Here is a 14,316-nt window from a genome sequence, read left to right as displayed (position 1 = left end):
CAGGCTGGAGTGCAGTGGCATGATCTTGGCTCACTGCAACATCCGCTTCCTGGGTTCAAGCAATTCTCCTGCCTCAGCCTCCCGAATAGCTGGGATTACAGGCGCCCACCACCATGCCTGGCTAATTTTTGTATTTTTAGTAGAGATGGGGTTTCACCATCTTGACCAGGCTGGTCTCAAACTCCTGACCTCGTGATCCACCTGCCTCGGCCTCCCAAAGTGCTGGGATTACAGGCGTGAGCCACTGCACCTGGTCCTCTTTTAAAAAATATTTTTAGTGGTTACCCTAGTGTTTACATTTTTAAAATAATCTCCTTCTACTTGAGTGTCGTAGCATGTACCTGTAATCTCAGCTACTTTGGAGGCTGAGGCAGGAGGACTGCCTGAGTCCAGTAGTTTGAGACAAGCCTGGGTAACATAGCAAGACCCTATCTCAAATAATAATAATGATCTCTTTCCACCTTCAAATAACACTTTACATGTAGTGAAAGAACCTTCTATCAGTATTTCCCAGTTCCTTCCTCCCATTCCTTTTGGTATTGTTGTCATGTCATATTTTTATGTATACTATAAATAGCCAATATCTTGTTAAACTTATTGTTTGAACAATTAGTTTTCTCAGTGGAATTAAAAATAAGATGATTATATTTAACTTTATTTCTTCTGTTTCTGATGCTCTTCATTTCTTTGTGTAGAGCTAAGTTCTTAACCTATATTATATTCTTTATGCCTGAAGAACTTTCTTTACCATTTCTTATAGGGTAGATCTGCTGGCAGTGAATTCCTTCAGTTTTTATTTGTCTGAGAGTCTTTATTTTTCCTTCACTTTTAAAGTATGTTTTTTGCTGGATATAGAATTATGGGTTGACAGGTGTTTTTTTTTTTTTCTTTCAACACCTTAATGATGTTACTCTATTGTTTTCTTGCTTGCCTGGTTTCTCACAAGACATCTACTGTAATTCTTACCTTTCTTTCTTTGTGGGTGTCTTATTCTGTTCAGGCTGCCATAACAAAATGTCACAGACTAGGTGGATTAAATAACTGAAATTTGTTTTCTCACAGTTTTAGAGGCTGCAAAGTCCAAGATCAAGGTGCCTGCATGGTTGGCTTTTGGAAAGGGGTCTTCTTGGCTTGCAGACAGCTTCTTCTCACTGTGTCCTCATACAGTCTTTCCTTGGTGCTTCTGTTTGGAGACAGAGGGGAGAGGGAGAGAGCGCACGCGAGAGAGAGCAAGCAAGCACACCATGGTATCGCTTCTTATAAGGACATTAATTCTGTCCAATTAGGGCTGCATCCTAGGACCCCATTTAACCTTCATTACTTCCTTAGTGGCCCTATGTTCAAATACAGCCACACTAGGGGTTAGGGCTTCAACACAGTAACTTTAGGGGGACACAAGCATTCAGTCCATGACAGTAGGTAATGTGGGTCTTTCCCTTTAGCTACCTTCAAGACTTTTTCTTTGTCTTTGATTTTTAGCAGTTTGAATATGATATATCTAGGTATGGTTGGCTGGTTGGTTTGGTCTTGGCTTTGGTGGTCTTAAGCTTCTTGGATATATGATTTTGTGTTTTGTTACTGATTTTGGAATATGTTTGCCCGTTATTTCTTCAAATTATTTCACTTGCCCCATTCTTTTTCTTTTCCTTATGGGATTTGTTATGCCAGTGTTACATTGTTTCATATTATCCCACAGCTCTCAGATGCACTATTGTGTTTTTCACTCTTTTTGCCTTTCAGTTTGTGTAATTTCCATTGCCCTATTGTCAGGTTAGCTGGTTCTTTCCTTGGCTGTATCTTCTAGCAGTAATCTAGTTGAAGTGCCTCTTTATCTCTATTACCATGTGTTTTTTTATTTCTAGCATTTTTATTTTGAATCTTTTTTTATAGTTTCCATGTCTCTGCTAAAATTACCTATCTGATCTGGAATGATGTCTACCTTTTCCATTAGAACATTTAACATTATTTTTGGAAGTTATTTAAAATTCCCTCTCTGATAGTTCCAACATCTCTGTCATATCTGAGCCTTGTTCTGATGATTGCCTCATCTTTTCAGGGTGTATTTATTTCTTGTCTTTGGGTATGCCTTGTATTTTTTTGTTGAAGGCCAGACCTGTTGTTCAGGGCAATAGAAACTGCAACACGTTGGCCTAGAGTGTGGAGATTTGTACTAATTTAGCCGGGAATTGGGCTATGTTTGAAGCTTGTTGTTGCCGTGGTCACCATTGTTGAGGTTTGTTGCTGTATGCTGTAGACATCAGAGACTTTAATGTCTTCTAGTGACTTTGTTTTTGCTTCCTCTTTTGGTTTTGGGTCTTCCTTTTGTGCTGCTCCCCAGAGAGAATCTGTTGTTTACAGCTTTCTCAGCTGTAATCCACTATTATTATTGGAAGCTTATATAAGTGTGGTGATAGGGTGTGGACGATGGGGAGCATTCTCTGTTCTGATTAAGTCTCAGTGTTTGGAATGCACAGCTTTAAGCACTCAGATAATTTCTGTTCCCACTCCAGTGGTAGAGCTTTTTTCTGCCCCCTTTTTCCCTTTATCCACAGTGGGTATCCACCACTGTCTCAGTCGGTGACCTTAAAGACCTTACCTCTGGAGAATAAGGCTTCCCCAACCCCTAAGTGAGATAGGGAGGACTTGTCTGGGCAGAATCCCCTGAATCCCCTTCCCTCAGATGCAGTGCTAATCTGCCAGTGTACTGGGTTGGTTGCTAGGACAGATAAACCTTTTGTTTCCTAAGGAAGAATGCTCTGGGAAGATTTTGCAGTTGCTGTTGTGCCTCTCCCCAGCCAGAACCATGGTGCAAACTTTCTGTGGATTCTCCATGATCTTCTCTGTGAGAGCCTGGTAGCGTTCTTATAAGAAAAGCCTTCAAAGGGATGAGAAGCACCCCCCATGACTGTGATCCCCAGGAGCTTCAACGTTCTCATGCTGGCCCACTCACTGTCTGCCTCCATCAGTTCACCAAAATTTCTAGTTTAATTGTCTTACTCATATGGTATCCAGTGGCTTCTGCCTCAGGTAAACAAATGCTTAGGTCCTGTGCCTCCCTGAAGATGCCTGTCTCTCCAAATTTGGGGGTAGCTTCAGATCTCTGATCAGTTCACAAAAAGTCATTAATTTGTTGCATGACCAGCTTTTTCCTTGTTGGAAGAAAACTTATGCAGAACAAGAACGGTGAAAAATACATTACTGACCAAGAGATCATTTTATTTCTCTCACTATATCAAGCCCAAACATTTTCCTTTTAGAAGCTGCAGTTCATAGCAATAGATAAGAAGATTTTGTCACATAGACTAGTTTCCATTTCATTAGTCAACTGGAGCTATCTAAATTGAGATAGGTGCATTTATAGGCTGGCTATACTTGAGTCTTCTTTGAGGACAACTTTAGATATAAAATGCACATGGCAATTGTCTTCTTTTCCTTCTGGATAAAGATGCTCTACACAGTGTGCTTCTCCACTCAGATTTTCATGGGTCTTATTCCTTTTTACGCGTCAAGTTCTGCCAAGCAATTCTTTACTTCCTTATATGCTTTATATAACTTTTCCCAGTAAGCAACCTCCAAGGCCATAGTAGTGTTATTCCTCTGGATATCAAAAAGATAGTGGCACTTCTGAACAAGTGCCTTCTGAGACTTCTCTGAATCATTTGCATCCTAGATGTGTTTGGTTGAACTCTGCTTAACCTCTTCTATTTGGGCAGGTATTTTTGCTCATTGAGTGTACCAGCAAATTGTCCAACAGAGGTACCATGTTTTCTAATGACATAGATTAAAAAAACCCTACTGTTGATATGATAAAGAAAGTCTCTGGGGCAATCATATATATTTCTTTGGAGAGATATTATGAGATAAGCCCAGTTATGTGTGTATAGGGTGCTACGACACCATTTTAGATAAAGGAACTGGAAGAATTCTTCAGGGATAAGCCCTCATGACAGACCTGTCCTCTATATTCAGCAAGAGGTGGTACAGAGGCAAGACATGGCTACAGCTTAGTGTCCCCATGACCCTGCCAGAAAAGCATGTTGGGTGCCACAGTAAGGTGGCCACTCAGAGGTCTCACAAAGTGACCTTCTGAAAATAATAATCTAACCTCTTCTTAACACCCCCCTGTATGTTTATTAAATGCTTATACTTAACAGGCAATAACTTTTATGGCTATATATACTTCTGATTGATGGACAGTTGAAGTTTGCAGTTGAAAAAATAATTTTATCAGAGAAGACAAGGCAAGATTTAAAGTTTTCCATAATTGCTTATCAAGCATATTTGCACACTGAACAAATATCTGTAAAGCATTTACTTACGTAGATGTTAGAATGTAGCAATGAAGAAGACAGATAACAGCCCTGCCGTCTGAAAGCTTCTATGCTAGTTGGGGAAAACAGGCCAATAATCAAAGTAATGACTAAAGAAGTAGGGAGAGAGTGGTATAGTTGGTGGAAGCAGTATGGGAAATACCTCTCTGAGGAGGTGATATTTGAGCTCCTGGATGCTGAGGCGGCCTCCACAGTGTCTAGTGGGGGGTGGGGGGCATGTTAAATGTGAGATACCTATTGGACATCCAAATGAACATGTCAGATATGTGCTTGGGTAAAGCCTGGACCACAAGACTGTGTACGCAAGTGAAAAACAAGTCAATGTTTATAATGGTCTGGAAGTAGCTGTAATCAGCTTGGGAGATTGTCTGGATAGAGTAGAAATGAGAGTCCAAGATCAAGTCCTAAGGACTATAAATAGCTATTTAGAGGATAAGGAGCTAGTGAGGTAGAAAGAGAACAGGAGAGTTCAGAATCAAAACACCAAGAGAAAAAAGTATTTCTGTTAGGGGAGTGGTGGGAGTGGTGAATCTGGCTCAATGCTACCGAGTTCAATTAAAAGTAGCACAGATAAGTGATTCTTTGATTTGGAAGCCCAGCAAGCATTCATGACCTAGACAACAGGGCTTTCAGTGGTGTGCTAGGAAAGGAGCCTCATTCCAGTGGGCTGAGGAGAGAATAGGTGAGGAACTAGAGACCATGAGTACAGATGCGGATCTCATGAGATCAGAGATAGATGCGGAGCTCATGAGAAAGAAATCCGCATCTATACTCATGGTCTCTAGTTGTTTTTTGTTAGTTATTTTTTATTTTTGTTTTTTTTGTTTTTTGTTTTTTTGTTTTGAAGAGGGGAGATACTGGCACATACTTGCATACTGATGGGAATAATCCAGTAGTGAGGGAGAAATTCATGATGCAGAAGAGCAGAGTATAAATTACAGGAGTGGGTAAGCAGGAATATATTCTAGAGCACAAAGGGAGAGTAGCGTACAAGGGACAGAAGGCCAAGAGTTTTGGGGCAGTGTCAATTGCCCTGTACTTTTTTTTTTAACGTAGCTGTAATTTCTGGCTTTTCTCCTAAAGCATACTAGCTGACAAAGCTACACATTTATTTCAGAAAGAAGCCCAGATTTTATATCCCTTTTTAGCCTCAGTGATCTGTGTTCTATGAAACCCCTAGCTACATAGATCCCCACTATAAGTGCCATCTCAAAACAGCATCATATCATGTAATCCCCACAGTAAATCATGGATGCAGGTGCTATTAAAGACATTTTATATACCAGGAAATTGAAAATGTGGTAATATTAATGAAATACAACCAGTTCTATCGAGGAACCCTTAATAGAGGGAGGAGATACATATTTGAATTAAATTGCTATGTAAGAATACAACATTTTGACTCAAGCAGAACTCATGTTTTTCTATATATTTTTCCATGGAAGTGTAGACTTTGAAAAAGTCTGGTTTTCCCCACAATTCAGCTGAAAATAATTTTCCTTTTGGAGCTGATTAACACCAGCCAGTAATTATTCTAGGAGGATAGTTACAGCATAACTTATCTGTACATGGGAACAGGTTCTTTTGTCTGAGCCTGAGGGCTTCTCCAAAGGTTATTATCTGCATTAGATGTCTCTCTGCAAGATGCAGCTGCTGCCTTAATGCTACACTGACATTTCAGTGGATGTGGAAGGGTCAGTTTCTGTTTTCCTCCCCACTTAACCCTCAGCTTCCTCTTACTATGCATGAGAAAATTGTTGTAAATTTTCTCTCTGGCCATTTCATTCAACAAGTATCTCAAGTGCCTGGAATAAAGAGTATAAAGCTTATTTTGGTTTAATGGCTAAGAGAATATGGACATTTCATTTTTCAGAGCTTTCACAGAAATAGGCAGTTTGTATTGGAAAATTAGAGCAATTCTTCCTTCCATATTAGAAATGTTCCATTGCTCTCTCTGTAATGTTTCTCTCACAGAAGGCTCAGGCACATTAAGTAGCTTGTCAGGATCAGCCAGTTCACCACTGCCCTTTTCCTGATGTGAAATCGTATGAAGTAAAGGAAATCAGCTTAAATTAAATGTTTTTGTATTTATGCTGCAAAGATGACGACTATGAAAGCAGTCTTCAGTCTTTGTTGCTCTTGTGTCTTTCACTGCAGGTGTCACTTGCTCCCACTCCCCCTTTGTGGGTAGATTTCTTTTTCTCTCACCTTTACAATAAGCTATTTTTATTAAAAGAGAAAAAAGGAAATAATGATATCTATAGGGTCGATCATTAAGTTTTTGTCATCTTTCTTGGTCACACCCCTGAGGGGTGCAGTTCTTTGAGGGTCATGGAGTGTCTTTTCTCAGTGTATTACCAGGAATAGTTCATCTTTTTCCTTCTTAGAAGAGGGAAGGTAGCTTAATGATGATCAACTATCTTTAACTTGCCTCTGGACTTATTGTTCTTCACTTAAAAAGAAAAATACTAGTAAGAATATTCTTCCAGACTTTTAATGGAGTATCATTAAATCTCTATCCCATAGTTTAAATGAAGTGGCTGTATGGCTGGGTTTTTCATATAATGAGGGGGAAAATCCTGATTGTTCTCCTAACTAGATGTTTTACCTTTTAGTTACTTGGTGAGAGATAAATTATTTCTGTGAACAATACTGAATAAATCCACGAATATGCATAGCCCTGATTCTTGTAGACTCATGACCAGCTTCTCCTGACCCTCTTAGCAGAATTATTTCCTTTTTTTTAAAGAAAAAGCCCTATTATCCAGAGCTCTGTTATCATGATTAACACACCATTCAATGGTTACATGTTCAAATTAAATTCATTAGCTTTTCATTGAAATGAAACTCATTCGTTTTTTGATCATAGCATTTTGCTTTTTAATCTTTTCCAGAAAGAACTTGAGAAGCAGAAGAGAATTAAGAGGAACCAGCAGCTGGAAGCAACAGCCAAAGAACATTATGAAAGGGTCTTGCTAAGGAAAAAAGGTCTAGAGCCTTGGAAGAGATTGAGAATGCAAAGCAAACAAAACATCCAGGTACACTGTCCCACTGTTATCCCCCAGATTAGAAAATGGACTTTTCCAAATAGGATGGATGCCCAGTTAAGCTTGGGGGAGGGTGGGGTTTGGTGATTTAAAGCCAGAAAGATAAATTAATTGAATGTGTGTATTTGTTTTGAATACAATTTTTGATTTGGTCTTTTAAGGTAGAGAAGGACTTCTGTAATTGAATAGGTTGGAAAAAATGAGAGAAAATGTTTTATTAGAGATCCCCCCAAGGTAAGATGAATAGAAGCTTCTCTCAGTTTGAGTAAGGGAAAAGTTATTACCATAAGGTACATTAGTCAGGTTTCTGCCTGTGATAAAGTTGCATAACAAACAACCCCCAAATATCAGTGGCTTACAGCTCAAGTATTTATTTCTCACTCATATGTCTGTGGGCCAGTTGTGGATTGAGTTCAGGTCTCTCCCCAAGCCTCTCATTCTGGTTACAGCAGCTACTCAGGGCATGCTTTTCACCTGGCAACTGTCAGAGCTACAAAAGGCCAAACCAAATTATGTAAACCCATTGCTTGTATTATGTCCACATTCCATTGGCCAAAGCAAATCAAAGGGCCAAGCTCAAAGTCATTGAGGAGAGAAGGAGCTCCATCCACTCTACAGGGAGGAACTGTGAAATCACATTGCAAAGGGTATGGGTGTATAATTCTATTAGAGAGAACAGAACAGTAATTCATTCTACTGCAGAGAGATATATGAAATCAGACACCACAGAAATTTCTAAAATTTCCCTAACAAATTTATCCAGTGCATGCAACTAAATGATTAAAAATTCAAAATAGATAAAATGTTATCTCATCTTTTGGCTCTCAGTCTGCTGAGATGAGTCCAGGACAGGCAGAAATCTCAGGTGCCACAGAGACCTCCGTGGTGGTCATTTTGGCCAATAAATATGACTGCCAAGAGACTCACTTGAGTCAATCACATTCACAGTGCCAGATATCTAGACAAGGCTTAGAAAAATGTGTCGCTGTTTAGAGAGGACTAAGAGAGAAGGCTTTTCCCCTCTTGCCTCTTAAAAGAATATAACAGTTACTTTTAAAAATCTATAAATTCTGATTTGTATGTTTATTTTGATAGAATGATACTCAGTTGAAAAGACATTAAATTATTCATGTTATTTTCTATCAGATGGTTTTGTGGTTTATTGATAATGTCTAAATTTCAATGCTGGTGACAGCTCATTCCACAACACTAATTGAAAGTATTGGCATTTCCTCAATTAGACAGTGGTTAAGTCATGAGAAAGAGAGGTTTGTTGTGGAGTTGCTGTCCAAGCTCCAGGAGAGCAAATTGAGAATGTTGCCAGCTACCCACTCCAAAACTCAGGGGAAATGAAGTAATGGCTTAGAGGTTGGTTGTTCCATTTCCATAACCAGCAAATCACTGTGGTCTTCAGGGAGCTGGCATTGAAAGGCCATGCATGATGTGAATCTATAACCTCCATAGAATAGGTCAACAGTCAAAGCTTTTAGGACACAGGCTGCATGTACCTTCAGATTATTCTCTACCAACTGCCTAAATGTGTTTTATAGCATCATTTCCAAAGGTGATGTGTTTGTTTAAATGATTTAAAATTTAAGGAATAATATTTCTCATTTAAAAAATTGTCCAGGTGGCAGAAGAACATTACTCTTTGTTCCTGCAGAGGAAATACATGCTGACGTGGTTCCAGCGTAGTCAGGAAAGTCTGGCTAGAAAGATGGCCCAGGCTGATCAATTTTATTCCCAAATACTGCTTAAGAGAGTCATCCGGAGCTGGCTACAGGTAAGGACATAGGGAAGGGTACCTTAAATACATCTCATTGCTCAATTCTGTTTAAGAAAACTAAATGAAATCCAGAATGTCCAGGGTCATTATGTTTTTTCAAGAACTAAAGAGTAGTCAATCCCATTCACTGCTTTGAAATAAATGTGAAAATGGCAAATCAGTGTTGTATTAGTGTAAAATCCTAAGCCTGTGTTTGTTTCACGGAGTGTGTATAAACTAAGTTATCATTCCATCAGCTTTTGTTTTTATAGTCATTTCTTGTTTCTTGTCTCACAGTGCTCAAGTGATTTAGAAACTTACCCCTTCAGTCTTATAACTGTTTCTATTCATGTGTTCTCTTACCATTTTTAGGATACATTATAGAGGATATTTTCTTGGCTGCCAGGTTATCCTTTTCTTTGTATGTCTCTAGTGTCATTTGTTTCTTTTGTTTCATTTCTGTCTTTTGTGCTGTTTATTTGCTCTAATTCTTTGTCAACTGATATTTTTTGTCTCACTTTTATTTCTGTCTTCATCCCCAGTACGTGATTGATCTGCAGGAAGAAGTAAGAAAATTTTGTGTACATTTTCTTCAAAAGAAGATTTTCAGGGCCTGGTTTAACATGGTCAGGGAGGTGAAGATCGATTCTCAGGGCAAGCATGAGATTGCAGCGGAGCACAGTGACAGGTGAGGTTTTGATAGTGAGGAAAATTCACTCTCTGACTTCACAATTGCTCAGCAATATATTCTGCTCCTACAATGTGTCTGCAGAGATGAGCTGGAGGCTAGGAGAGCGGGGAAACACCAGTCAGGAGTCCCAGCTCACCAGCAATGTAATAAACCCCCTGGGACTCCAGGGTTCCATCTTTAAAAAGAGAAGGGGGAGGAGGAGGAGGCCTGCCCTTTCTACCTCACAGAAACTGCCAAGAGAATAAAATGATGTGACCTATATGAAACACACCTAAGCAAAAGTACTGTATTCTTTGTTAGTCAAATATAGTTTTATTTTTTAAGTTCAGTTTCTCTTTCAACATCATTTATTGTGAAATGTACGACAAATATAGAAAAGTGCTTAAATCATACAAATACAGCTTAACGAATGACTGTAAAGTGGACACCCTTTGTTACCACCACTGAAGTCAAAACGTTGAACATTGCTGTCGCACAGGCTCCTTCCCAAGTCTCTCTTAAACTACTCTCCTGACGTTTACAATGAACATTTGCTTTTCTTTTTACTTTTCTCCTAAGTATGCAGCCTTCAATGCTATAGTTTTTCCTGGTTTGGAACTTTATATATATGGAATCATACTATATGCCATATTAATATTTAAAATACAGTTATGTTTTATTTAATCCAGTTGTCTTTGAGAAATAAGGTATTCTGTATAAGTAAGTTTTATATTTGTTTTCTAATTTTAAGCATTTGGACAGAATGTTCTTAATTTCATTATGCACTTCCCTTTAAGAGTGGTGATTTGGTGTCATTATGAGCATCAGTTAGTGTGCCGGGTGTATTCAGTGATGCCTCCAGCTTTTTTGAGGTATGAAGACTGTTGTGTGGGTGTATAAAAATGCCCCTTTTCTCAACATTACTCTGTTGCCCAGGCTGAAGTGCAGTGGCATGATACTGCAACCTCTGCCTCCTGGGTTCAAGCGATTCTCATGCCTCAGCCCCCCAAGTAGCTAGGATTACAGGCACACACCATGACACCCGGCTAATTTTTGTATTTTTAGTAGAAACAGGGTTTCACCATGTTGACTGGTGCTGTTTTCTTTTTATTTGCATGTTTGTGCATGGGTGTTTATTTCTGTTCCTTGTAATAGTGTTCCTATCTTATTGCCATGAGGGTGCCTACCTCCACCAAAACCTGTTTGTCCTTGTTTAATTCACAGATACTGGAAATCAGTGGAGTGGGAAAACAGATAAGCAAGTTGATTATAGTTTTGTTTAAATTAAAACAAATAAGCAATAAGTGAGGGTATTCAGAGGACTTCCCTTTTGATAAATGATTTAGCTTTAGAGTTTGAAGTTTAGGACTCAATATCTATGTGACCCTGAACAAATAACCTTTCAAAGCCTCCCTGTTCCTCTCTCATAAAATGAGGATAGCAACAGAACCTATCTATCTTATGGATTGCTGTGAAGACTAAACAGGGTACTATAGTAACTCACTCAATGCACTGCTTGGCCCCAAATAATAACTAACCTTTTTTTTTTTCTTTAGTGTCGTTGTGAATATATTATTATTAAACATCCTTTTTGCCTGCCTATGTTTTCTTTCTGTTTCTCGGCCACTATATACAGGCTGAGAGATTCATTTGGGGCTTTTGCACAAACCGTCTCATCTGATAGCAGTAATAACTTGGATGTGGGGAGATCCAAGTTATTTCCCCACATTATTTCCCCACATTATTTCCATTTTTCAGGCAAAGAAATAAGCAACAGGCAGGTAGGTGAATTGTCAAGGTATACAGATAACAAAAGTTTGCTCCCTGAACTCCAGATTAGGTTTTTTGACCCTAAAACATTCTCTTCTTGCTACATCAGTCTTCCTCCCCATTTTTCTAATTCTCCCTCTGTCTTGTTTGTTTTTGTGTTTTGTTTTTGTTTTTGTTTTTACCCTGAGACAAAGTCTTACTCTGTCACCCAGGCTGGAGTGCAGTAGTAGGATCTCAGCTCACTGCAACCTCCGCCTCCTGGGTTCAAGCGATTCTCATGCCTCAGCCTCCCAAGTAGCTGGGATTAACGGCATGTACTGCCATGCCCAGCTAATTTTTGTATTTTTAGTAGAGACAGCATTTTTTGCCATGCTGCCCAGGCTGATCTCAAACTCTGGCCTCAAGGAATCTGCCCACCTCGGCCTCCCAAAGTGCTAGGATTACAGGTGTGAGCCATCGTGCCTGGCTTCATTTTTAGACTATAAAATAGTAAGATAGTCATCCTATTTAGGATTTGAAGTTATGAAATCAATGTAGGAATCCATGCAATCAACAAGAACCAAATTCTCAGCCAATGTCTACTTGATATAAAAGCATTGCTGTGATTTCATCTCTTCCCACTTTGCTTTTTGTTTACCATGTTCTGGCCCCACTGGCCTCCTATAATGTTTCTTAGACAAACAAAGCTCACTTCTGCTTCAGAGCTTTCACATAACCTGATCTCATCATTTAGCTCTCTGCTTAAATGTCACCTCCCTAACCACCCTACTTGCATCACTGTCTATTCATTAAACTGCCCTACTTCCTTCACAGCACTTAAGACTCTCTGAAAGTATATAATTTACTGTTTACATGTTAAACAGAGTGGAAGCACCACATCTTCCTCATTACTGTGTTCTCAGTATATGACAGCGCTCAGTGCATAGGTAACACAGTAAATATTTGGTAAATGTATGAATAGATGAACTTTATTGCAGGAATGACACTAATATTTAAGGTCACCAGTCTTTAAAAGGGGCTTTAACATTAAAAAATTGATATTCAAAGTTCATATTCAATTTTATATGAATGAAAGAATACCATATAGAAGAGCTGTGGATGAAAGGAAGGAGAGACATCTATTGGTCTTAAGCCTGACCTTTAAGCTGCAATAACATCGAGAAAGATGATTCTCAATAAGAACATAACTTGTAATCTTACATATCTGTATCACTTCCGGATAATTTTATAAATCTAGCTGAGCTGGATCAGTATTTATAATATGTCTGCTATTGTCTTGCTACCATAGTTCTTAACCACAGTATGAACATGAAGTAGGTAGTAATGAAAGTCACAGACCTACACCCCAGAAAATGCATATATGCATATAACATACAACTTTACACAACATTTCAAGGAGTTTATGGGACCCAGCTTAAGAACCCTTACCTTGGTGACTTAAATCATACTTATTGTACAATACACCCACATGCAATTTTCAAGACATATTTACCAAGCATAAAAAAATACCTAATAACATGGCCCCTGGTGCTCATAATTTAGTAGAAAACATAAAAGATTAGAGAGAAAGAGAGAGATTGAGAGAGCAAGAGAAAGGTTTACTAGAGCCAAGATGAACCAGGGATTAAAGCACCATCTAGTGCCAAAAAGGAGGCAGCCACATAGCAGGAGAACAAAAAAGAAATTAAACAGGTAAATTACAAACAATCTCTAATCAAACATACCCACTGAAAACCAAACAAGCCAGACACAGAAGACTGAAATAAATAAATAATCCTTCAGTGCAAAGGCATAGACATATATTCACAAGAAACAACAGCGAGTTGGCCGGGCGTGGTGGCTCATACCTTAATCCCAGCACTTTGGGAGGCCAAGGTGGGCAGATCACCTGAGGTCAGGAATTCGACACCAGCCTGGCCAACATGGTGAAACCCCCTCTCTACTAAAAATACAAAAATTAGCCAGGCATGGTGGTGTGCGTCTGTAGTCCCACCTACTCGGAAGCCTGAGGCAGGAGAATGGCTTGAACCTGGGAGGTGGAGGTTGCAGTGAGCTGAGATTGTGCCACTGCACTCCAGCCTAGGTGCTTGAGCAAGACTCCATCTCCAAAAAAAAAACAAAAAACAGCAAATGGGGAACCATGACCTTCCCAAATAGATAAATCAAGGAACCAGTGACTAACCCTAATGAGAAGGCAATATGTAAACTCTAACCAACATTCAAAATAGCAGTTTTAAGGAAACCCAGTGATTTTCAAGATAACAAAAGCAATTTGGAAATTTTTCAGATAAATTTAACAAAGATTTAAAAAGTCAAACAAATCTTGGAACTGAGAAATATATTTGCTGAACTGAAAAATCATTAGATGTTTTCAACAGCCAAATGGATCAAGCAGTGGAAAGAATTAGTGAGCCCAAAGACAAGCCACTTGAAAATACGCTATCAGAAGAGAAAAGAAAAAAGAAAAGGAATGAAGACAGCCTACAAGATATAGAAAATTACCTCAGAAGATCATATCTAAAAATTACTGGTGTTGAAGGGGGACTTGAATGAGACCAAGGGGTAGAAAGCTTATCCAAAGAAATAAAAATAGGAAACTTTCCAAAACTTGACAAAGACATATCCACGTATAGGAAAGTCAGAGAAACCAAACAGATTTGACCTAAACTCTCAAACGTCAAGGACAAAGAGGATCCTAAAAGCAATAGGAGAAAAGAGGCAAATAACATATAA

The 14,316-nt window shown here is 38.9% G+C and overlaps 2 protein-coding genes across 15 annotated transcripts in view; one reads left to right on the top strand and one right to left on the bottom strand.

Moving 5' to 3' along the window:
- CCDC191 (coiled-coil domain containing 191) overlaps nucleotides 1-14,316 on the top strand; it is a 91,883-nt gene that overhangs the window by 68,022 nt on the left and 9,545 nt on the right. For 9 of the 10 annotated variants that reach the window (XM_016941686.4, XM_063807018.1, XM_009446178.5 and 6 more), the window contains 3 exons: nucleotides 7,226-7,369; nucleotides 9,009-9,161; nucleotides 9,686-9,831. In XM_016941686.4, coding sequence (XP_016797175.1) covers nucleotides 7,226-7,369; nucleotides 9,009-9,161; nucleotides 9,686-9,831 — 443 coding nt within the window. The remainder of the gene's footprint in view (nucleotides 1-7,225; nucleotides 7,370-9,008; nucleotides 9,162-9,685; nucleotides 9,832-14,316) is intronic. The other variant, XM_009446176.5, reaches the window with a different exon arrangement.
- ZDHHC23 (zinc finger DHHC-type palmitoyltransferase 23) overlaps nucleotides 9,097-14,316 on the bottom strand; it is a 30,923-nt gene continuing 25,703 nt past the window's right edge. For all 5 annotated transcript variants that reach the window (XM_063805164.1, XM_063805165.1, XM_063805183.1 and 2 more), the window contains one exon: nucleotides 9,097-9,697. In XM_063805164.1, coding sequence (XP_063661234.1) covers nucleotides 9,639-9,697 — 59 coding nt within the window. In that variant the 3' untranslated portion in view covers nucleotides 9,097-9,638. The remainder of the gene's footprint in view (nucleotides 9,698-14,316) is intronic.

Source organism: Pan troglodytes, chromosome 2, assembly GCF_028858775.2.
Source record: "Pan troglodytes isolate AG18354 chromosome 2, NHGRI_mPanTro3-v2.0_pri, whole genome shotgun sequence".
Classification (NCBI taxonomy): domain Eukaryota; kingdom Metazoa; phylum Chordata; class Mammalia; order Primates; family Hominidae; genus Pan; species Pan troglodytes.
Note: the sequence above shows the minus strand (reverse complement) of the source record. Positions and strands in the feature narration are given on the sequence as shown.